General features: G+C 38.0%; 1 protein-coding gene across 5 annotated transcripts in view; it reads right to left on the reverse strand.

Annotated features, from left to right (window-relative positions):
• The window catches only part of Klhl20 (kelch like family member 20), a 38388-nt gene extending 12529 nt beyond the window's left edge, over nucleotides 1–25859 (reverse strand). For 2 of the 5 annotated variants that reach the window (XR_006848782.2, XM_046430252.2), the window contains exons 1-7: nucleotides 25724–25859; nucleotides 24753–24816; nucleotides 13932–14012; nucleotides 12770–13343; nucleotides 7590–7748; nucleotides 5934–6028; nucleotides 3335–3450 (exon numbers count right to left, since the gene is read on the reverse strand). Coding sequence is in view for 4 of the 5 variants with exons in the window: in XM_046430252.2 (XP_046286208.1) it covers nucleotides 3335–3450; nucleotides 5934–6028; nucleotides 7590–7748; nucleotides 12770–13343; nucleotides 13932–14012; nucleotides 24753–24775 (1048 nt within the window). In the remaining variant the exon portion in view is untranslated. Of the gene's footprint in view, nucleotides 1–3334; nucleotides 3451–5933; nucleotides 6029–7589; nucleotides 7749–12769; nucleotides 13344–13931; nucleotides 14013–17247; nucleotides 17351–24752; nucleotides 24817–25723 lie in introns of all 5 variants that reach the window. The other 3 variants (XM_058574479.1, XM_046430256.2, XM_046430255.2) reach the window with 3 other exon arrangements.
• Nucleotides 25860–26148: the final 289 nt, after the last annotated feature.

The raw sequence follows: 26148 nt of genomic DNA on the forward strand, positions 1-26148 counted from the left end.
TGCACACAGAGAAAAGGCCATGTGAAAAGGAGACAGAAGACACCCTCTGCAAGCTGAAGAGAGAGGCCTCAGCAGAAGCCAACCCTGCCCACACTTTGATTTTAGACTTCCAGTTTCAAGAACTGTGAGAAAATAAATTTCTATTATTTAAGCCACCTAGGCTATGACACTTTGTTATGGTAGCCCAAGGAGACTTATACACTGTAGCTAGCAAAATCCAAGTCCCTCTCTTGGAACTCTCAATTTGTGTTAAGCAGCATACTGAAGAAAAAACCCTGGGGAAGGGGGATATACAGTTTTATACATATGAGATGTTGACTAACAAGAAGCACTTCACAAAGATTTGGTCAAAAAGTGTTAAAGAAGGCAACTGAAAATTGACAGATGTCAATAAGACTAGGAGAAAATAAGAGGAAAAGCCAGAAACAAAGACATCAATAGGATGTAAAAGGCTCCTGAGTCAAAAACTACTGAGATTACACATTTGCTCTTAGGCTTCCAGTGTTTATTTCCACAGAGTGATGAAGAAAGATGGATTCCACTTTCCAAGGATATGTGAAAATTAGTGACTTGGCATTTCAAAGATTAAAAAAATAAAAATAAAAACCAAAACAAACTGAACATTACAGACATATGGGTCCAGATCTAAAATTATGTTGAACAGTGTTGGTAAGAACAGAGTTGAGCTGGGCGTGGCACACACCTGTAATCCCAGTGGCTTGGGAGGCTGAGGCAGGAGGTTCACGAGTTCCAAGCCAGTCTCGGCAACTTAGTGAGACCCTGTCTCTAAATAAAATATAGATATAAAAAAAGGGCTGGGGATGTGGCTTCCTGGGTTCAATCCCTGGTACCAAAAAAAAAAAAAAAAAAAAAAAAAAAAGAGTTCAGGCTGAGCTTGGTGGTGTACACCTATAATTCCAGTGTCTCAGAAGGCTGCAGCAGGAGGACTGCAAAGTTTGAGGCCAGCCTGGGCAACTTAGCAAGAAGACCCTTAGCAACACAACAAGATCTGGTCTCAAAAAAAATCAGTGATAAAACACCCCTGGGTTTAATCTCCAGTATTAAAAAAAAAAAAAAATAGAGTTTAGAAAATCTATACTGGTGGTAAAGGAAAAGAGCTAATGGCTCTTTTCTACAAATGAAACCTGACTAGTGTAAGAAAGGTGACAGATGATTTTGTTTTCCTGCTTTATATTTTCTGTGCTAATCAAAATTTCTATACTACTTGCACATTACTTATATAGTGAGAAAAAAATGTGTTATTTAAAAGTAGGTTATCTGACTGCAGCACTGCAAAAAACCCCACAAACCTACAAAAACAGGCCATCTTTCATTTATAAGTGAATTCATAAATTACTGCTAGAACGTGGCTTTGGTTTTTCTTTTTCCAATACTTTTGAAGGATCAGGGCTAATTTCTTACTAGAGTTCCTCATGTTCAGTTATTCTTCAGTGAGTGCCTACTCTGACAAGTCCAAAATGCAATCTGGAAATTATGAGAACGAATTAGAAATGGTCCTTGACCTCAGTACTTAATGATAATACAGTGGAGGAACCAGACACCCAATCAGCAATAACCAACAATGAGACCATGAAACAGATCCAATTTAACAGGCTTCTGAAGAAGGTGAAGCGGATGTAGCTTCATCAACATCATGATGTAGCCAGGCGTGGTGGCACACACCTATAATCCCAGTGCCTCAGGAGGCTGACACAGGAGGATTGCGAGTTCAAAGCCAGCTTCAGCAACTTAGTGAGGCCCTAAGCAGCTCAGTGAGACCCTGTCTCTAAATAAAATACAAAAAGGGCTGGGGATGTAACTCAGTGGTTAAGCACCTCTGAGTTCAATCCACAGTACAAAAAGAAAATCATCATGATGTAATCAAAAGAGGCAACTGAGATTTTATTAGGGAGAGTCACAAATAGAAAACTAGTCACCCAGTCTGTAGTGCACAACTATAATCCCAGCAACCTGGGCAAGAGGATCAAAAGTTCAAGGTCAGGCTCAGCAACTCAGCAAAACTCGGTCTTAAAATAAAAAATAAAAAAAGCTGGGGATGTAGCTCAGTGGAATAGAGCCCCTGGGTTCAATCTCCAATGCCAAGGGGGAGGGGGAAGGAAGGAAGGAAGGAAAGGGTATTATAACCTAAAGACTGCATAAAATTCTCTGATGAAAAGAAGAGCAGAATCAGAGAATGGCCATATCTAAGAGCATGGAATTACTGAAATCTGGAAGCTTAAATAAAAAAGGCTATAATAAGTTACAGCCAGCTTGATGAAGCAGGATTTGAAAAAATTCTGGAGTGCAGGTTGAGTATCCATCCCTTATATGAAATGTTTGGGACGAGAAGTGTTTCAGATTTTGAAGTATTTGCATAGATCACCAGCGTAGCATCCTTAATCTGAACATCTGAGATATGAAAGTGCTCCAAAATACAAATAGTTTTGAGTCCAGACATGACTTTGGAGCATTTTTTGACTTTCGATAAAGGATACTCAACATGTAAGAAGTTGTAATAGATAGTAAGAAAGCTGTTATTCCGTGTTATTCAGGTGGGTAAGGGAGCTGACTGCAGGGCAGAACTGAAGCACATGAAATTGGAAGATCTCAAAGACAGGGGCAGATAGAAGGAGTAAAATAATATAGCATGCTGTCTTGAGCTCAATGTAGGATAACAGAGCCAAGAAAGAGTCTGTGTCATATTAGGTGATGTTGTTTGGCAACTCCATGAAATTACGAGTTGATATACATACACTGGTATATAAATTAATGCATGTGACTCATTTTTAAAAAAATTTTTAATATTTATTTTTTAGTTATAGGTGGACACAATATCTTTATTTTATTTGTGTGGTGCTGAGGTTTGAACCCAATGCTTCATGCTAGGCAAGTGCTCTACCTCTGAGCCACAACCTCAGCTTGCATATGACTCATTTTAACGAAACATACCTTCATGATATTTTTAGAAGTATAAAAATAGAACACTCTTTCTTTTCTTCAGTACTGGGGATTGAACCCAGGGCTCTCTACCCCTGAACTATAGCCCCAGGCCTTTTTATTTTTTCTTTTGAGATATGGTCTAGCTAAGTTGCCCAGGCTGGCCTTGAACTTGCCATCATCCTGTCTATCTCCTAAGTAGCTGGAATTACAGGTGTGTCACCATGCCCAGTAAAAATACATCACTCTTTGGGAGACTACCACTGTTGTATTATGGGTTTAGAGTTAAGCTACCTGATGACTTAATAGGTACAGTCGATATCACAAGTGTCTAAACAATTATTCAAGTCACATTGGAAAATAATTGACTTAGTTATGGGAATATTAAAATTCCAACCTGCAAAGAGTACTTCTCCACATCGGATAGGTTTCCGTGGTCTTGTCCGTGGTCCTTGCATTAGTGGTCGTTCTTGAGGCAACAGGAGGTAGTTTTTAGCCTCATCCACCAAGTCCCTGTAGAAAAAAGATTTTGCCTTTATTCTAATGTAGAAAAATACATTGCCATTCAAGTCCCAATATGGTTTAGGAATATATACATTGGCAAAAGGGAGCAAGCATAAATCAAATCAAATCATGAATGCCAGCCAATATTAAATTGGCACAAACATAGAAGCAGTGATGCCAGTCACACTATGAATTGTGGATTCATCGGATTTCCATCATGACTTAATATCTCAGTGAAGATTTAGCCTAAAGCTCAACATGCTTACAGCCAACAATAACTTATGAAAAACTAAAAATTACAACTCAATTACCAGCTTGCATAGTTACTACTTTCTAATGAGTTTTATTAGATTCTGCAGAATACTGGAAAAGCAGCACATTAGCCGGGGCACTAGATACTTGCTACATTAATTAAGGTAACAGAACTGGGTCAAATATTGGATTGCTAAAAAGAAATAGTCTAGAGTTACTTAATACTAATTTATTATCTGGTATCATATGAATAATTTAATCTTAACAAGCACAGTGAGATGAATAAAAATTTCTTCTAATTAAGTTGCTTTAAGAACCTGATAATTATGCTTGTGAATACAGTACTCTAAAACAAACTGTTAGTGTATGTACTTATTTCACTTGAGTCCTTCATGTAATGCAGTGCCTTCTTATTGCAAATTCTGTTCTTCTCTTCTTCTTTAACTAAAGTGTTGCCTAAAATACTCTATATTGTGATTTCTCTTATTATTTATGTTACAAAGAGTTAATTTATTCCTGTCAGACCAGTCCAGGAATTACTCAATAATGCACTTTCCAACATAAGCTTTTGTTAAAGCTCCTTCTGAGTTATCTACTCTAAAAACAAAAATTGACACAACAAAAAGGCCAGGAGCAACAGTGCACACTTATAATCGCAGAGACTTAGGAGGCTAAGGTAGGAGGATCTAGGTTCAAAGTCAGCCTTGGCAATTTAGCAAGGACCTAGGCAACTTAGCCAGACCCTGTCTCAAAATGAAAAAATAAAAAAGGCTGGGGATATGGCTCAGTGGTAAAGTCCCTCTGGGTTCAATCTCTGGCACCAAAACACCAAAAAAAAAAAAAAAAAAAACAAAAAAAAACACACCCCCAAAAGACAAAAGTTTTTTCAAGCTCCATACTTGAAAGACTTTGATCTCCTAATTGCCAGTTTTTAAGTCAGTATAGAAAGAGCACTACAGGGCTAATACTTAGAAAGCCAATGCAAAATTAATAGTAACAACAATGTAGTAACATGCTGCTCCCTATTTTACATGCTTCATATATATTAACTCATTTAATCTTTATAGCAGCCCTATAGAATACACACTATTATTAATCTACTTCCTGGATGAAGAAACTGTAGCACAGAGAGGTTAAAGTAACTTGCTCAAGGTCACAAAATTAGTAAATTGTGAGGTTAAGATATCAGGAAGGCTCTTTTAAAAGTAACTCACAAGTATTGTTAAATTTCTACATCAGAATTAAAATAATCTGATTATGCTTAACGAAGGAGGAGAGTTATCAGTGCTTTGTTTTGTTTCTTCAGATTTCAGTGCATATAATTCATATGGTTTCCTTTTTTGCTATTGCAAATATTTAGGGGAATTAATTAAAATTAAAATTTAAAAGACAGATATCTTAAAATCCCCAGTAGCATCTCCTGTTAAACAACAGGCCTTGGATTATAGAAGAAATGCAGTGAATTTGCATGTCCTACCTCTGTTGTAGAATTAGGGTTAATCCCAAATTTCTTTAATCACCAAGAGAGGCACAGAGATGAGTGTAGTTTTAAGGAGTACTGACTTGTTCTTTCACCTTTCTATTTAGAACATTCTTCATAATTGGAAAAAAATTATTAAAAATGATTTCATTTTTAATGGTTTCAAACTTGAACCTAAATCTTAAGATATTTCAAACTGGAAAATTAATTTGTTAAATTTTGTGTCTGTTACAGAGACAGTCTAGTAAAATAGTTTTTTGTTTCGTTATGTTTTAGTCAAAAAACGTTTGGAAACTAGCTCCAGTGGAAATCTTTCCAAAGTTACTTTAGGAGTTGGTCTTTAACTCTTTAACTCTGTCCATAGTTTTAGAAAGCAAGTCTGGTCCTATTTCCCAACAAGACGTATGTGATGGAATGAAAGAGTGCTCACTAACACAGAGTCAACAGCATTGTCCACTTTATCTCAAGAGAAAAAAGCAGAGATTGCCTCTTCAAAGTCAAGCTAGCATTAAAATCTTAGAAATCTACCTCTTTATTGCCACTTCTACACCAATAAGCACCACACATAAAAAACTAACGGAATGGAATACTGGAGGCTCAGTCCTCTCTTCTTCATTCTCTTCCTCTTGACCCTAGCCCAGAAGAAAAACCTGTTAAATACCGCCCCGGTTTCAGCACTAAGAAATATAACATTTTAGAAGCAATAGGAGATTAAAAGAAAACATTAATGTTTATTTTTCTCCTCTAGGGCCACTCATACCTGCATTCTTCATCACTTTTAATGAGAGGATCAGAGCCTACTGTGCCCACCAGGAACTTGGGACTAAGCAAGGGCAAACGGACATGCTGTAGCACCTATGAGATAAGAAATACTATTAATACTAAAGGCATGAAGTCTACCCATAAGATTGTCAAGGACAAAATCATAGAATTTACAGGGAAATGGATGGCATTAGAGCGGATTATGCTAAGTGAAGCTAGCCAATCCCTAAAAAACAAATGCCAAATGTCTTCTTTGGTATAAGGAGAGTAACTAAGAACAGAGTAGGGTCGAAGAGCATGAGAAGAAGATTAACATTAAACAGGGATGAGAGGTGGGAGGGAAAGGGAGAGAGAAGGGAAATTGCATGGAAATGGAAGGAGACCCTCAGAGTTATACAAAAGTACATACAAGAGGAAGTGAGGGGAAAGGGAAAAATAATAGAAGGGGGACAAATGAATGTCAGTAGAGGGGGCAGAGAGAGAAGAGGGGAGGGGAGGGGAGGGGAGGGGAGGGGGGATAGTAGAGGATAGGAAAGGCAGCAGAACACAACAGACACTAGTATGGCAATATGTAAATCAATGGATGTGTAACTGATGTGATTCTGCAATCTGTATATGGGGTAAAAATGGGAGCTCATAACCCACTTGAATCAAAGTGTGAAATATGATATATCAAGAACTATGTAATGTTTTGAACAGCCAACAATAAAAAATTAAAAAAAAAAAAAAGATTGTCAAGGAAATACAAGACCCATGCTCCCCTACTCTGCTTCAAAGTATTTTGGTAGCTAGTTGAACATGATAAACAAGGAAGAAGGATGACAGGCACAAACACTAAAACTAAATGACTTATTCTAACTAACAAGTCAGTAATGTGAAATGACTGAAATACACTAACATCACTTTAGAATGTTATTTTAGGTTTTAACAATGTTACAAGCTCATCTGTAACTGTACTCAAATTCACTCACAATCTGAAAAAATATTCTGTTAATTACTAAAGAATATAATAGTCCCCTGTTATCTGCAATTTCACTTTCAGTGGTTTCAGTTACTGGTAGTCAACCTTGGCAGAAAATTTTAAATGGAGAGTTCCAGAAATAAACAATTCAATATAAGTTTTCAATAACTATTATCACAGTATATTGCTGTAATTGTTACTATTGTTGTTAATCTTCTACATTGCCTAATTTATAAATTTAACTTCACCACAGGTATGCAATGTATAGGAAAAAAATTAGTATACATAGGGTTTGAAGGTTTCAGGCATCTAGCTGATCTTGAAGTGTATCCCCTGTAGATAAAAGGGGACTACTGTATAGTCATAACAAGTGATCATTCCTGCCCCAATTTACCCATTTATTATTCAAGGTAAGGTAGGATTTCTAAGCTATCGGAAAAACATCCTTGCTTTTTGTTCATTTTATATAATTTAGATTTTTGAATCGTGTTATAGCTCAAAAGTAGAGTCCAAAATAGAAGGGAAGCAAAGAAGTAAAAAGTTCACTATGATAAGCACTCAAATGCTTCTAAACACTTCCTTGGAAACAGGTAAACTGTCTTGGAGTCTAAAACAACGGTTTCATTTTTGCAAGACAAGTGCATACTGTTTCTTCTGGTACAAAGCAGTTTAGAGAAGTGTTTCTAGTATTACCTGGGGCAACTGAGGGCGTCTTTCTTGAATACTGTACTTGACCCACGCCATCACTGCATTGAATACTTGCTCTTCACTGCGAACATTCAGCTCATCACTAGATATGATATCAATGAGTTGATTGGCTGGAAGTAACATGAACTCTTCACTCTCCATTACCTGTTCAAAGTTAGGTAAGAATGAAAGGGGGACGGAAAGAAAAGAAAGAAAACTTATGAGCACATTTGATTTAATTTTTCTTCAGGGTTATATGGCAATACTATTCCACAATGGAATGTAAGTTTAAAACAATATCTGAAGTAAGGATTAAAAATAAAGTATAGAGATCACAATCAAAATTTTACAAAAATAATCACTTGTGACTTAAGCAATTTAAGAAAAATGACATTTTCCCTTAAAGATCAAAATAAGCCAAATTAACTATATCCAATTAAAATTCCACAAATGTCCAGAGGTACATAAAGAGTCAGGAAAAGCTTTCAGAGGAAGATTAGTTGATAAAGAGCAGTATTTAGGGTAGAAATACAAAAGGGTCAGTTTTAAAAAAAGAATGAGGCTGCCTACAATTCTGCAACATGAATATGAGGAGAGCAGGAGACCAACCTCTGAGGACCACACTACTCTGATACATATTTTAATGAGAATTACAAACTGCCAGGATTTATCTTTACTCAAGTCTAGGGAACTGTAAGATGGAGGCGCAGGCAGCCACAGATTCCAGGCCCTCCTGAGTGTACTCCTCAGGGTGTGACTAAGGGCAGGATGCAGCAGAAAAGGTAGCGGCCACTGCTCCATCCCTCCAGACGGGGCTACCTGGAATGTCTGCTGGTCCAGCAGGATTGGCCGGGAGCTGGTTCCCCCTGTGCTGCCTGAGGCAGACCAAGGTTTCTCTTGAGATTGGGTTATTTTCATCCTCATCAAAGTCAACCGACTATTTAGCAGGATATATAAGGCTATAACAATAATTTGAATATTTGGTCGTTTTCCTCAAACACATTAGAAAAAACGCAAATCTCAAAAAGAAACAGTTAAGGGCCATTAGGTCAGTTATACCTTTTAATAGCTCAAGTTTTCAAATGATCTCTGTGAAATACTTTCCAGGGTTCAGGAAATAAATATTAGCTAAGGCTGCTTAGTCAGGCAACAATAAGTAGAATGGTTGCATTTTATTCTTTATAGTAGGGTTGCGAGATTTAGCAAATAAAAATATAGCACATACTTATACTAAAAATTATTTGTTGTTTGTCTGGAATTTAAATTTAATGGACAGCACTGTTTTATCTGGCTTCCCTGTGTTGGGAGTGGGTGGAGGGCTACAACATCGAGAACCGTTTGGAGTCTAGTTCCTAGTGTGTTGGCTTCATATCAAGCACAACTTTAGCCATGGCTGAATCTTCCTTTCCCCTTTTTTATTTTCTGATGTCCTCTCTTAAGTACAAGTATGGTATCATGTATCTTTATAAAGTGTCTTAACATTCTTTTAAGATCTTGTCAAAGAGTAAGATTTTTTTCCTTTTCCCAACATATTGATTAAAAACCAAATGTTACTGAAATATCACCAGGTTTAAAGTTTATGAATAAACCACTATGATACTAATAATTATTTAACAATAACATGACATAGCAGGAAGGCATGAAAATTTGTGTAAAAATATATTTGGCACAAAATAAGAGCAGAAAGTAAAAAAAAAATAATACTGGTGATAGACAAAGTCTGCTAAAATGCCAATTCTTTTTCAGCAACAAGAAATAGATATTAGTAATATATCATCAGGGCAAATCTAGCACTGAAATCTATCCTTGAACCAAATGACAGGTTAAGAAAACATGATTAAAAATTTTTCTTAACTAAGAGTTTAGAGGAGAGTGAATTTTAAGACCCACACTATTATGGTAATCATAGTTTGCTTTCCGTTTCTTCAGATGAACGCAGATACTATCTGAGAAATGAACAAAGCTAAAAACAAGCAGAGTGAATAAGCAAAGTCACCTAGACTTTTTCTAATGGAGTATATGGTGAATTTTGTGCTGCTGAGTTTAAAGACAATTTTAAAACTTGTTTCTGAATAAGAATGACACTGTATGCATTAGGCTAGGTCTAATAAAACAGAAGGAAATTAAGGATAAATCTGATAAAGTTCAGAAGTAATTTAAATATGTCATAAGTGTTAACCCCCAAACGGTGATCCTTGTTTTACACCTATGTGGACTAATACACTGCAATTTCATTATGGTATGTATCAAATTCCCTTGAAAGGCAAGCTCACAACTAGAAGAGACTGCAGAATTTCCTTATGGTTAATAGTGTTCTGATCTAAGAAAAAGTTACGGTTAAAGCAGAACTTTAAAAAAATCAACTTATGACTGAAAAATAAGAAATATAAACTATTAATATGCACACAATAAGACAGGATGCCAAGAACACTCTAAAGAATCAAGAACAGGGTATATGCTGATGATGCTACTCAGGAGATTAAAGCAGGAAGATCACAAGATCAGGCCAATCTGGGCAATTTAGCAAGACTGTCTCCCAAAACAAAACAAAACAAAACATAAAGGGCTAGGGATATAGCTTAGTGGTAAAGTGCGCTTGGGTTCAATTCCCAGTTTCTCTTTTGGTTCTGGAGATTGAACTCAGGGGCACTAGACCACTGAGCCACATCCCCAGCCCTATTTTGTATTTTATTAAGAGATAGAGTCTCACTGAATTGCTTAGAGCCTCATTAAGTTGCTGAAGTTGGCTGTGAACTCACGATCCTCTTGCCTCATACTCCGGAGCCACTGGGATTACAGGTGTGCGCCACTGTGCCGGAGTTCAATTCCCAGTTAAAAAAAAAATGGTAGAAGTAACTAAAAGAATAAGAAATTCAGTAAGTAACTTTCATATACATTAATGATAACCAGTTAGAAGATATAGTGGAGGAGAAAAACTAAATAGGAAAGGGGAAAAAAAATCTACTTAAAAAAGAAATCTGTAAAACCTACATGAAGAAAATGATAGACATTCCTGAGTGATTCAAAATAGTTAAAGAAATGAAATCTTGTTCTTTGATATGACATCATATATAGGACTGTTCTTAACTTATAGATTAATATGATTCCATAAATATATAAACAAGTTTTTTCTTAGAGTTGGATAAGGTGATATTAAAGTTCATCTGGGAAAATAAACATGCAAAAAGAGTTCAGGTACAAGAGTACCTGCTCAGCATGCATAGCCCAGCACTGCAGGGTGGTGGTGATGGGAGTCACATGTAAACAAGCAAGAAAGCTGGAAACCACTGGAAACTAGGCCTATCACATGTAAGGATATATTGTAAAGCCTTAATAAATAAACCATTACAGAAAACAGTGGAGTACATTGTCAAATACAAAAGCAAATACATACAGAAATCTAGTACATAATAAAGATGCTACCTTGAGTTACAGTCTACCTCACACTACTAGTTGACCATTTAGAAAAAGACAAAACTTGGCTCATATTTCACACAATACACAAAGATAAATAGACTACATACATAGTAGAAAAAAAATCTGTGTGAATTTTTCTGTAACTTGATATAGTTTTGAATTCTGTCTTGAAATTCTAAATATAATAAGACCGATACATTTGACAACATTAAAAAAAGCAAAAATTGCTGGATGTGGTGACACATGCCTGTAATCCCAGTGGCTCAGGAGGCTAGGGCAGGAGGATTGTGGGTTTGAAGCCAGTCTCAGCAATTTAGTGAGGCTGTATGAAAACTAGTGAGACCCTGCCTCAAAATGAAAAATATAAAGTGCTGGGTTGTGGCTCAGTGCTTAAGCACCCCTGGGTTCAATCCCCAATAAACAAAACAAAACAAACTCAAAACCAAAAACTTTTGCATGACCAAAAATATAACAAGCAAAGTTGAAAGACAAATGTAAACTGGAAAAAATATTTATATTATTTATATCATAGATAAAAGGTTGTTATTGTTAATAGGGGGAAAACCCTAAAAGCTAATAGAATAATGGGCAAAAGATATTTAAAACATAATTTGCAAGAATTATAAAAATTATCCTTAAACACATAAAAGATGTTTGACTTTGCTTATTTTAAGAGAAATACAATTTAAAACTATATTACTCTAAAGATTAAGTCTCAAATTCTTACCATGGTCTATCAACTCTGGTGTGATTGGGCCTTCTTCCTTCTGTGAAATCATGAGGGAACATCCTACCCCAGGTCTTGGGGTCTAGAGTAGGTTGTTTGTTTTGTTTTCAGTCCTTCAAACTTGTTTAGTGTCTCAGAATTTTGCATGAACTGTTCCAGAATCCAAGTTAAATACTTCTACACACTTCCAAATCACCCAAGGCTTCCTTCTCTGCAGACCCCAGTGATGATAATTATTTGTGTAACAGGCCCACAATAGCCATCTAGATTAGCTAAATTATAAACTCCATGAGTAGAGACTGTGGGTGTTCGTTTACTACTGTATAGCCTATGTGGATGAAACACAATAGGCTTTATAAAGATCTGTTCAATGAACAAGTGAAAAATAGTGTTCACTGAAAAATTCTTTGATACCATATAAATTTTTCTGATTATTGCTTGGTATTTTGGTTACTCACAAATAACCTCTGGTCTATAATTTATTCTGCTGACTAATTCATATAATCAGGAAGAAAAAGCCTTAAGCAAATGACTGACTGCAGTTATTCTATCAGGTGATAGATCCTCTTATGAATGAATGGACTGTATTTTGGTTTATAAATTAGCTCTTTATGAATTGGCTAGTGAGAAATGACTTTTACTGGCAAAACACAACATTGGCCTTTAAAGTAAAAACCAGGTTTAGCCAGATGCAGTGGTGCATGCTTGTAACCCCAACAACTGGGGAGGCTAAGGCAGGAGGATTTCAAGTTTGAAGCCAGCTCAGCAACTTAATGAGACCCTGTAACAAAATAAAAAGTAAAACAGGGGCTGGGGATGTGGCTCAGTGGTTAAGCTCTGCTGGGTTCAATTCTTGATACCAAAAAAACCAAAAAACAAAACAACAAAAAAACCCAGGTTTAGAATTTAAAACAACTTGATATTATGAATGAGAACCAGTAGTAAATATCCAAGCAGATGTCATTTATTGGAGATTGTGAACCCATATTGTCCTTCCAACAAATAGGTTAAGAATGCATTCAAACAACCATGTACAGCTCACCTCTTGAAAGTTATGCTGAGTGAACTTGTCTGCTATCCTCAGCAACTCACGGCAAGAATGTGTGTCAGCAAAAGCCCGAATGCCCAGGCAGTTAGAAGGATCTAATTGTCTCTTTAAGAATTCACAGCAGGCTTCCTGTATTTCTGCCAGCTGGAGGAGGCAGGCAGCTGGCAAAAGGGTCTGAACGTTGCCTTCCTCCACAGTTATCTGGGAGGTATACGCAAAGTCAATCAGAAGCTCCATGGCCCTCTCATCTATGTCTCGGATCACGACCTCTGTCTGACGGCTCTCCGCCAACTCTCCCGTAAACATAGCTCGGAAGTAGGGACTACAAGCTGACAAAATGACTCGATGAGCATATATCTTTTTAGCGCCCACAACTAGCACCACATCGCATAGCTCCCGGTGCTTTCTCAGTAGGTTAATCACTTCCAAGGTTTGTCGAGGGTGCTTATCTGAGATATAGGGCATACGGGCAGGTTGGGGAACCCCTTCTGGCAGTTTGTTGGGGTCTCCAAGGGTGCAGCGGCTTGTTACGTCCATTCCAGTCTCTCCTGGACGAATGTTGGTACACCTGTGGGAATGGGGAACAGGAGAGAAGGTGACAATTATTAGAAGCTCTCTTTTGCCCTAACTAAAGTGCTCCTAAGTCAAGAGGTAAGGAAACTTGCAATTACTGAGAGAAAGAAACGCACCCCTAAAGAACTCCTTTTCTAAGAACTCTAAAGCTCAAATTTCTTCAAAGTCTCTTAAATTGGTATTAATTCCAAGTCAGAGCACTTTTACTACATAATCCCATAAAATAAAGGGTAATTCATCCCAGAAGTATCAGAAAATAACCAGAAAAATTTAGATGATATTAAAACAGTAAAGAAGATGGCCAGTAAAGTACTGATTTATTTAGCAGGACTCTTAAGAGCCTGTAGAGTGGGGTCTCAGTGGTGAAACATTTGCCTAGCATGTATGAGGCACTGGGCTCGATGCACACAGCACATAAAAATAAATAAATAAAATAAAGGTATTATGCCTATCTATAACTAAAAAAATTAAAAAAGAAGAGTCTTTAGAGCAAGATTATTTGAGATTCATTTGGGTCTGGAAACATTAAATATGACAATGAGCCTCATTTAAAAGTACTACATATGTGCTGAGCAAGTGGTACCTGCTTATAATCCCTGAGACTCCGGAGGCTAAGGAAGGAGAATCCCAAGTTTGAAGCCAACCTGGGTAACTGAGTAAGAACCTGTCAGAAAAAAAAAAAAAAAGTGAAATAAAATAAGAAGGGCTGGGGATGGGCTTAGTGGAATAGCATCCCATTTGAGTTGGGGTTTAATCCCCACTACAAAAACCAAAACAAAATAAAACAGAACAAAAAAACTACATTATGTCAAATTCTCCCTCCAGATCAGTCTGAATTAGTGAAGCTTTACTCTGATTACAGGAGAAAAGAATAAACCCACATACACTTTTTAATTTGTAAGTAAGTAGTTTCCAAAGGTTTGAGTTTTGTTGGCAGTTTAGAGGTTTAGATTTTCCTAATAAGAGTGTTATGAATAGGAATAAGGTTTAGTTATAAAAATTCAGTGCCTTATAAGAAGCATTAAACATGAAACAGGATGAGAAAATACTGGCATACATTCCATTTAGTTAAGTATGTTCAACTGTGTGCATATACACGTTCACGTATGTTTTCATAACTGGTTCCCTTTGTAAATTGCAGGTTATATAAAATGAGTTTGAAAGACACTATGTAGAATTCTGGCCAAAAAAATTTAAAGTTCTAAGCCACAAGGGCCAAAAGATACAAAAAAGGAAAAGAAATAGAACATTTATTTTTTTGGATTATTCAAAAAGACTTTTTAAAAAACATTTATTTTTTTAGTTACAGGTGGACACAAGGTCCTCCTTTTACTTTATGTGGTGCTGAGGATTGAACCCAGTGCCTCCTGCTTGCTAAGCGAATGCTCTACCTCTGAGCCACAACCCCAGCCCTCAAAGATTTTTTTGCTGCTATTGTTTTTGGTTTTTAAGTAAACAGTTTGGGGTAGGGTGACACTGGCGCTTGGGGAATTGACACTGATACTTGTCTCCATCACTGTGGAAGACTATAAACTGTATATTCAAGTGTGTGTGGCCTACCTGTGTTAAAAGATATACTTTTCAGAGGCTGAAATAATCATTTTATTTTAAAAAGGGATATGAGGAAAAAACTGACATAAGTATTTTATTTTGTTTTGGTTTTTGTAGTGGGGATTAAAACCAGGGATGCTATACCACAAAGCCCATCCCCAGCCCTTCTTTTTTATTTCATTTTTGTTTATTTGTTTTGTTTTGAGACAGGTTCTCACTCCTTGGAGGAGTGTCTGTAAATTACCCAAATTCAATGAACACTGAATTATAGGACCAGGGCACAATATATATGTATCAACATCTATAAATTGTACAAGCTTTAAGTATGCAAACTGTGCTTCCTCACTTGGCATAATCTGTTACCCAGCTCCTCTTACTTAAGAGCTTGATTCCTTATTCCAGAAAGGTTCTTCTCCCAAACATCTGCAGAACTCTCTCCCTCATTTCTTTCAGATATTTGCTCAACTGTCAACTTACATACCACCCTATATGAAATCCCAACTCTTACTCCAATTACTTCCTTTACCCTTCTTCATGAATATATCACCTCCTGACATAATACACTGGCTCTCTCCCCTAACCAGAATGTAAACTTGGTGAGGGCAAATGCTTTTGTCCGCTTGCTCACTCCTTTATTTTAATATCTGAGTCCAGGGCCTGCTAAATAATTGCTAATGAATTCAACTTTTCTTGTCAAAATAAGTTATACCCATCAATTTACTTGTCTAGTTCTCATGAAAAAGTACTCTGTTTGAAGCCAGGCAAGCATCGGACAAACTACTATGCTCTATGTCATACTAGGTATAATCTTGGGGAAATCACGTTCCGTACCTCCCAGGAATGACAATGCTGAGTTTGTCTGAATGTTAGGTCCTCTTACTCCAAATTCTGTGCTTTATTATCCCAAACTCTCTTAGGCAATGGGACTGAGTATTTACAATGGAAATGACCTTAGAAATCTGGTCTATGTTGCTATTATTCTCCGATGGGAGAAAAAGCAAACACATAGCCACTTGATTGTACCACACTACTCTTTTAGGAGAATGAGAGGGCACAAGAACAGGGATCACCAGTTTGCTGAAAATTTAAGGGGCACCTCATTTTAAATATTACAAGAAGTTGTACTTAATTCTATACAGAAAGTTATTTTTTCCTGTATTTGTGCTACTCATCTTTTAAATGCACTTTTTTTTTGAGGGGGGAGGACTGGGGATTTAGCCTAGGGATTCACTACCACTGAGCCACATCCTTAGTCCATTGTTTAAAAAATTTTGAGACTAGGTCTTGCTAAGTTGCTGAGGCTGGCCTTGAACTTGGGATCCTCCTGCCTCAGCCTCCTGAGTTGCTGGGATTACAGGTATGCACCACCATGCCTGGCTATAAGTGCACACTTAAAAAAAAAAAAAAATCTAAGCTCACACCTTTCATCATTTTCATTATGTCCAGAAGGTTTTATTGGTAGAAAGTAATTCTTTTCTATATGTTTTCCAGGTGCCTTTGAAGGGAAATTATAATTATAATAAGAGACCTAGAAATAGATTGTGTTCACACCTTGCCACATCTACATTCACAACTTCTTTGTTTGGAGTCTGATGGAATAAATGCTCTAAAGATCTGAGGGGTGAGGTGTTGATTTGAAGCTTTAACTGCTCCCCTCCCCAGGATGGAGCAGAATCCTAGGAAAGATTTCATTGAAGGCTTGAGGGAGCAAGCTTTATTGTCCAAGTAAAAATTCAACTAGAGAAACCAGGGGGTCTCAGATTACTTGCTTTTTCAATCTGTGGATTTCTATTCAAAAACTGAATTAATGACATTATAAAAATAAAGGAAAAGAAATTAAACTCAAGTAACATTTTTAGTAAATGTCAAGTTTGTGAAAGAATCAGTATTTTTAAAATCAAAGGGAAGAAAATCTACTAATGATAACTTCAGCAGATATTGTACTCTTTTAGAAGTTATAAAAAACATAACTTCAAGATAAACTCTAGTAATGACATTTTACCAACAATTATTTCAAGCTTTAAAATAATTCTGATTTTATTCCTCTACCCCACCATAGGCGTCAAGGAAAACTTAACTATTTACCCAGTTTTAAGGATGAATTCTCAGTTCTCTTAAATCATTAACTGATGGCATTCCCTTATATAAGATGGCAGTTAACACAAAGGAAAAGACTTACATTCCATGATTCTGGGCATTAACAAGAAGGCAGCACTGGTAGTGGTGGTAGAAAGGATTGGTTGAGAGGAAACTAATGCAATAGCAACTACATGAGAGAGAAGGAAGGAATTTGGGTCTAAATGGTATCATCAAGCTATGGCATGAACCATCCCTGAAGCCCACCCTACCTCTGGTCTTGCAGTAAATAAATTATTCCAGGGATGAAGCCGGCTGCATCGAGACTTTGTGTGACTTTCAGCCCCAAACATTATGACATCCAAAATACAGCAGCTAAAATGTGAAACAGCCAAACTAGTCACATATTCTAAATTTACTAACCAACCAAGTACAGAAACTTATTATTGCTTTGACTGGTTAATTACTGCTGTTTCCAGAGGGGCCCCCCACCATCTATAATTGCTGTGTTTTTCTATAGATACTATTGAGAGTTTAGAAATATGGTTTGAATTTGCGCCTTTTCTTACAGATGAAAAGAAAACATAAGAAGATCTATCACTGAGCTATTTCACCAGCCAAAGACATACCAGGATTTAAAAGACTTCTATTCTAGAGATATCAGGATTGTAATAAAGAGAACTAAACTGCTCATAACAGTAATTTGGAGGGATAAAGTTGTAGGTGGAGGGCTGGGGTTGTAGCTCAGCAGTACAGCACTTGCCTAGCACGTGTGAGGCACTGGATTCGATCCTCAGCACCACATAAAAGTAAATAAATAAAATAAAGGTATTGTGTCCATCTATAACTAAAAAAATATTTTTAAAAGTTGTGGGTGGAGAAAGAGAGAACAAGGAGAGAAAAACTGATTAAAAATGGTGGCAGACACTGATCTAAGGAGAAAGACAGCTAGTAAATTGCTGACAAACTCTATGACCTCCCCAAGGTATTCAAGAGCCTCGAGGTCATGGTGATGGGGAAACCAAACTTTCAATGGCAGTGATCAATGAAGGAGGAGAGACAGTGAGTATGGAGTGTTTTTGGAGAAAACTGGTGTGAAAAGGGGAGACATATAGTAAGATGTCCATTTGCTACTGGGGCAGGGGAGGACTTGAAAATGAATAAATACTGATGCAAAGAAATTTAAAATTATAAGGAGGAGAGAATAAATGCTGGAGCAAGATCCTTGAAGAGTGGGAGTGCACATAACCAAAATGCAGATGAAATGAATCTTAGAATAAAGGAAGAAGAGCTCACCTTGGAGATCAAAGGAAGGATATAATAGGGAAAATAATGCAGAAAAAAGACGTGTTTATTCTGGGGAGGCATCAGGAAATTGGGGAAGTTCATTACCTCATGGCCTCTATTTCTTTTCTGTGAGGTCCAAAAATGGGAGCAACACGTCATTTGCTCCCAGTGAGAGTGGTGATGGGATCATGAGGATGGGTAAGGATGTGAAATACCTGCTGTGGAACAAGTAAGCAATAACCAGGACTCACAGCAGCACTGCGGGATGACACTGTTGGCCCAAATGATTTTGAAGAGCATGGATACAGCAGCATGAATTCCCTGTGGTTGGTTTTATTCAGCAATACCCAACAGCCAAGATAAGAGAATATAAACTCATGGATTAATCTAGAGTTGGGAAATGCCTCAGACAAACTAAGGAGTTGGGTGATGATAAGAGACTGGATGCAGTGGTTGTAGCTCAGCAGTTGTAGCTCACTGAGGGTTGTAGCTCAGTCGGAGCACACGTTTAACACACGCAAAGTCCTGGATTCCACCCAGGTACCACAAGGAAAAGTGCAGGCATGCTGTTTCTGACTGGTCAGAGAAGACATGGAGTATACATTCAAGAAGGGTTAGTCAGAGGACAAATTAGTCGTGTTTAAAATTTCAGGGAGATTTTTGAGTGCTGAAGTGAACTGTTGAAATGACAGAAGTCAAAGTCAGGAGTTTAGGAAGACAAGGAAACGCAGGCAGGGTAAATAGATGGCTATCCCATGATGTGTCCTAAAATGACAGTGAGGAGAATAATTAAATCATGTGCAAGTACAAAGCATGAACCGAAGAACAAATCAAATATCTTTAAAAAAAATTTTTTTAGTTGTTGTTGGACATAATACCTTTATTTAATTAATTTATTTTTATGTGGTGCTGGGGCTCAAACCCAGAGCCTCGCATGCACGTGCTAGGCGAGAGCTCTACCACTGAGCCACAACCCTAGCCCCACAAATCAAATATCTTAATTACTACTTCACCTCTACCAAAGAAATGCTACAATTTTTTTATATCTTGCTAAGCAAATAACATTTCTACCCTCCCTGAGAGAGTCAACTTCAAATTTCAGAGTTATTAGGTTGCATCATACTCTCAGATCTACTAATCCATGATTTAATTAAGGAACTGAATCATTTTCTGTAAGTGGCTAAGATAATTTTAAAATTAAACACAATAGTTTAGAAAACATATCTTGGTTCTAAGGCATTTGTAATCAAATTTCATCTCTTAGTCCAAAGACATGTGGAATGTGTCCTTCGACTGGAACTGTGCTCCCTGTCTACTGGAATCCCTCTTCTATGTCTATGCTTCCAGTTCTGCTTATATGAAGGGTGTCCACCAGGCACTGTATGCCTTTTCTGATTTCATACTAAAAAGCCAGGCTGCCTAAACTTTATCTGAAAAGAGGTTGTGAATGTTTTAGCCTCAAGATACCTCATCACTGCTTACTAGACAAAATGAGTATAAGCTTTGGGCCAGGGATCAAGGCAAGGAGGAGGAGGAAGGGCAAGAAGCCGTGCCAGCAAGCTAGTCTCCCTGTGTGTCAGGAAAACCTCCCTAGAATACCTCTCAGCAACTTCTGCTAACACTCTGTGGGCAACATAGTATAACATAGCCACCCCCAAATGCAAAAAAGCTTAAGAAGTAGAGCACAGTATTTAATTTTCTCATGAGTCTCTTGAAGGTGGGAAGGGGAGCGGTGCTGAGCAGGCAGACCTACTGCTTATGCATGCCAGGGGACATCAGATCAAGCAGATCTATTTTCCACTATTTTTAAGTATACCTTTTAGAAAATCTTTAAAGATAAGAGATCTAAATAGATTTTTTTTCTTTTGTAATTAAATTCATGAAATAGCTTATATGATCTTCACTATGGGCAAAAAGTTATCAGTAAAATCTCTAGATACAAATAAATAATACCCAAAGCACCTAATGCCTCTATCCATTTTAGAATTTTTACTGGGTTTTCCTCCTAGGTTCCACCTTAAACACCCCTGGCACTGCCTAGGGTTCTGTCCTTGGCATTCTCCTTTCCTGTTCTACCCTCATTCATGTCAATAGCCGGAAGAACCTTCTGCATACTGATGACTTAGAATTTGGGGCGGGGGGAGCTATGGGGGATTGAACTCAGGGGTACTCCATCACTGAGCCACATTCCAGGCCTATTTTGTATTTTTTTTTTTTTAGAGACAGGGTCTCACTGAGTTGCTTACCACCTTGCTTTTGCTAAGGCTGGCTTTGAACTTGTGATCCTCTTTGCCTCAGCCTCCCTAGCCACTGAGGATGACTTAGAATTTTTAAAAGAAATTCCTATCTCAAATCTCTCTTCAGTTCCAGACCCATAATCCAGTTATAAGATGAATACAGACACAATAATCCTCAAGTGAACAAAACAGACTGTATTCATAGCTTATTGAAACCTATCCTCTTCCTTTTTTTTTTTTTTTTGGTGTTTCTGAGGATTGAACTCAGGGTGAAAAATGGAAAACTATATTATAAAATGTTTTAGTTTCTCTAAATTATTAAAAATAACATCTTAGGACATTATTAGTGTTATTATAATATTGTTGGTAAGATTGCAAATTGGTACAATCTTTGAGGAGGAAAATCAGTCCTTATTATATTTTGAGACAAGGTCTATTGGCTCTTAAATATGTAAAGAATAAAGGTCAAACTCTTTCCCATGGCTGTAGTTTTGTTCTCCATGTTTTTCTGGTTTCCACTTCGTTCCCCATATACCTTACACTCCATAAACTCACATTCTATCCATGTCTGATTTGGGGTGCCATTATTTTTGTTTCTTTACAAATTCTTCCTTCTGTTTATGGTGTCATTAATTTACTTGCTTCTTCAGAAGTAAGTTATTATCCTTTCTAGAAGATCCAGCTTAAATATCACCATCTCTGTGATGCTCTCCACATCAACACAGAGCAGAAGTTCCCTCCTCAGGATTTACATCTCTATTAAAATACTGATGTCTGTTTCTATCACTTCATCTGAATACAATCAGTATACCGACACATACAGGTATTTTATAAACACTTGATGACTAAATGAGCCAATTTCTAATAGAATTAGACTCAGTTTCCAATTTATATTTTTATGGAAAAATGGAAAACTATATTATAAAATGTTTTAGTTTCTCTAAATTATTAAAAATAACATCTTAGGACATTATTAGTGTTATTATAATATTGTTGGTAAGACTGCAAATTGGTACAATCTCTGAGGAGGAAAATTAGTCAATATCTACCAACATTTTAAAATGTGCATACTCATCAAGAGTGGTGGTACACATCTGTAATCCCAGAGTTTCAGGAGGCTGTGGCAGGAGGATTTCAAAGTCAAGGCCAGCCTCAGCAACTTAAAATGCCCATATACTTTGCCTGGTTAATTCTACATCTAAGAATTTATTCTACTCTTACACATTTTAGTAAAAACCATCTACAAAGATGTTCACTGGAGGGCTGGGGATACAACTCAGTTGGTAGAATGCTTGCCTAGCATGCATAAAGCCCTGGGTTCAATCCCCGGTACCATAAAAACAACAACAACAAAGGATATTTACTGCAGAACTGGTTGTAACAGCAAAATATCTGAATAACTTATTTATTGAAAACTGTACATAATATGCCTACATCAATTTTTTTATAAAGGGCAGATATTCTTCATATGTTTTATATGTATTACAATGCCTCTGAAAGAATGTATAAGGTTGCCTTTGGAGAAGAAAACTAGGAGCTGGGATCAACACTGGGAGATTCACTTTTCACTGAATATGCTAGTATATTTTTAAAATTTTGCCCATGTACACATAATACTTAAGTGAATAACTTTACTAAAAATGCCAGTTAATTTCATAATCTTTATAATTAAGAATTAGACTATCTAGCATTTATCATTTATTTGTGTTGGGAACCTTCAAATTCTTCTCTTCTAGTTCTTTATAAAATATCATAAAGTGTTGTAAACTATGGTTACCCTACTGTGCTGTAAAACACTAGAAGTTATTCCTCCTATCTACTGCATTTTGGTACCCATTATCTAACCTCCCTGAATTCCTCTCCCCTTCCCCCAATTCCTAGCCACTATTTCCTCCTCCTCCTCCTCCTCCTCCTCCTCCTCCTCCTCCTCCCCCTCCTCTTCTTTTGCGGGGAAGGGCAGGGGTACTGAGGATTGAACTCAGAGGCACTCGACCACTGAGCCACATCCCCAGCTCTATTTTGTATTTTATTTAGAGACTGGGTCGCACTGAGTTGCTTAATGCCTCAATTTTGATGAGTCTGGCTTTCAACTCACCTTCCTCCTGCTTCAGCCTCCTGAGCTGCTGGGATTACAGGCATGGGCCACCTTGCCCAGCTTCTATTCCCTACTTCTATGAAATCAACTTTTTTTGGCTTCTACGTTTGAATGAGAATATGCAACATTTGTCCTTCTGTACCTGGCTTATCTCATTTAACAAAATGTCCTATAGTTCCATTGAGATTGCTGTGACAAGATTCTACTCTTTTTTTATAGCTACATAATATTCCTGTGTGTGTACATGTGTTTATTACATTTTCTGTATCTATTCATCCATCAGTGGATACCTCAATTGATTTCATGTCTTAGCTATTATAAATAGTGCTATAATAAACATGGGAATGCATATATCTGTTCTTTAGTATTTTTTTTGTTGTAGTTGGACGCAATACTTTTATTTTATTTATTTTCATGTGGTGCTGAGGATTGAACCCAGAGCCCCATACGTGCTAGGCGAGTGCTCTACCGCTGAGCCACAACCCTAGCCCAGGAATGCATATATATATATCTTTGATGTAGTAATTTCCTTTGTATACATACCTCATAAGGTGATAGTTGGATATATGGTAGCTTTAGGTTTTTGAGGAATTTCCATACTGTTTAATAATGGCTATACTAATTCACATCAGAAGATGGAAATGCTAATTACCTTGATTAAACTATTACACCTGTATACATGTATTGAATTATCACACTGTACTCCATAAATATGAACTCAAAATAATTCTGAGTGGGGGGAAAAAAGCACACAAAAAGAATACCTTTAATACTAATTTGAAACTGTGTGTGTGTGTGTGTGTATGTGTGTGCGTGCGTGCGCATATGTGTGTATGGCACTGGAGCTTTCTGCCTCTGAGCCACATCCTCAGCTCTTTCTAAATTTTATTTTGAGACAGGACTCACTAAGTTGCTGAGGCTGGCCTCAAACTTGTCACCCATCTTCCTCAGCCTCTTGATAGCTGGTATACCTGAGTCACTGTGCATAGCTCAGTCTCTTCTTTTTCATAGCCCTCTACAGATTGTCTGCAGAAGCTCTTCATTCAATTATTCAGTGATCATTAGATGTTAGGGGTGCAAACATATAAAGACCTATGAAACTCAGCTCCCAATCTAACAGGGAGAATGAATTTGTATTCAAATAATCTCAATAAAGTTACTTCTCATCCAAAGCTTCTTTAATAGCAGCTGAGTATAAACCCAATGTTATTTTACAGAGACTTCTGGGATGCAGCTGCAACTGACAGCCAAACAAAGAAAGGTAGGGAAGTGTGACAGAAGTTAATAGGCAGCAGGTAAAAGTAAGACTAGAGAGCAACAGGCAGGCCAGCCTCTGGCCAAGTGAGAGTGATGAAGAAAGAGCTGTTATTTAACAATGGCACTGGAATCATCCAACAGGAGTTTGAATACCTGACAGTATTATGTAATAGGGCAAGAAAAAAAAAAGAACAGATTAAAAAAACAGATATGAGTAATTAAGTGAATATTTTATAGAGAAATTATTAATAAACCAAAAACATTCCCACACACACTGCCTTTCCTTAAAAAGGTCTAATTTTAGCAATTACATAAGATATTTATGGCAGATGAGGAAGAGAAGCAATCAATGGTTTTTGCAATGTTAGAAAATGAAGTGAAACATTTAATGTTTCTTCATGTACTTTACAAATATTTCTATTGTAGAGAAAGACATATAAGAAAACAGAATGTGTCACTTCCACAACATCTTTTCATTTAGTAATATCAAAACAAGAGCAAACATTCACGAATTACCAACATCCTGGTTAGATATACTAGAAAAGTAAACTGGGCTACAGAGGTGCAAAGCTTAAGGTCCATTGAAAATAAGAGAACTAGAAAAGGAAATATATTCTGATTCTAGTTCCTAGTTCTTACTCATACCCTCATCATGAAATGGTTCTCTTAAAAAGGGCTCCAAGAGTTATCTTTGCTGTTAAATAACAAATGATTAAATAGAGTTAAGTAACCATAAAACATGTTTGAACAAAGAAGAATATGATTTATTTTAGAACAAGAATCATTTGTTCTAAGCAAAATTTAATAAGATTTGAGAATCTTTAAAAAAAAAAAAAGCCTTGAGTTTAAACATGCTGAATTTCGTTTAGTGTAACTTATGGTTTTCTTCCTAAATGCCTACCTGCGCATTGGCTTTCCTTCCATGCACCATGAAAAGTATCCTTCACTACACTCTAAAGCCGAACCTAAAACAAACAAACAAACAAAAACCAGTAACTTAATAAAAGTTATTTCTGATTTTTCCAGCAAAAAAACCTTTTATAATAATTTCACTTATTTTGTCAGCAATCAAGAACTTCATATAGTAATATCCCTCAGACTTCTAATCACCACGGAGTCCAGGGCGGGTAGGAGGACTATCCTTCCTCTGCAGGCTCAGACGGTCACCTGCGAGGTGCAGGAAAGTGCGATAAATGGTCCTAATTGCTAGATAAGTCTTGTCCCTCCTCAAAAACTCCCCAGAGACTCTTAATTCAGCCTTCGCCAAAAAGTGCATTTCCAGGGTAATCGCCGCTACCCACAACAGTGCCCACCGGACGGACCGGGTGGGGATGCGCGGGTTGACACGGGACCTGAAGGGCGTGAACTTGCTCCTAAGTGCAAGGCACAGGGGGCGGCAACCGCCTTTACCCAACCTCTCGTCTCGAAGCCCCGGGCAGCTGGCACAGGGCAGGGAGAGGACGGCTGCGGACTCACGAGCCCTTCCCTTGGCCCCAGAAACGCTGCTGGCCACCCACTCGGCGGGATCTCGCCGGACCGAGGGTTCCACGGGACGCCCAGGACTCGCTTCCTTCCCCGCCTTCACGCACCGCCGGAGGCAGCCGTGCGGGGCGCGGACCCCCAGCGCCCCCGGCAGGGCGGCCGGCACCTCCCCCGGGTCCAGGACAGGCTGTCAGCCAGCGAGCGCGCAGCCTGGCGCCCCGCGAGGCCCGGCCCGGCGCCCCAACAGCCTCTTTTCGGCGCCCACTGACGGGCGACCGACGACGCTCTGGCTTGACCCGAGCGGGCAGCTCGGCAACTTGGGATCCCGCGTTTGCAAAGCGAGACCTGGCGCGCCGTCCGGTGTCCGCGGCTCTACCGCAGCTCACTTACCGGCTCTGACACTTTCTTCTCTGCCGCAGCCTCCTCCGCCTCCTCCGCCCTCCTCTCCTCTCTGCCTCCGCCTCTGCCGCCGCTAGCGCAGGCAGGACGCCGCTCGGCGAACTATTTCCTTTCCCTGCACCCTCCCCTAACCAGAAGCAGGAAGTGGTCCTCTCTCTAAATCCTTCCCGCAGAAACTCACAGATGCCGGCAAGAGATTCCGACGCCGCTCCGGAAGTAGCCGCGCCCTTTGTTGGAAATTCCAAAAACCTCAAAGACTACCAGTGCTCGGTCCCTTTCTTGTACCCGGATAGTGACCCCTTAGTTTACTGCTGAACTGGTAGTATTTGAAGCTTCTTCCTTTCTATGAAGATATGTATATGATGTTATATATAAAAATATTATATATGTGTATTATATCTCAGGCCCTTACTATG

Source organism: Marmota monax, unplaced genomic scaffold (genome assembly GCF_021218885.2).
Source record: "Marmota monax isolate L192 unplaced genomic scaffold, Marmota_monax_Labrador192_F-V1.1 WCK01_AAM20220418_F8-fsc00055, whole genome shotgun sequence".
NCBI classification, from domain to species: domain Eukaryota; kingdom Metazoa; phylum Chordata; class Mammalia; order Rodentia; family Sciuridae; genus Marmota; species Marmota monax.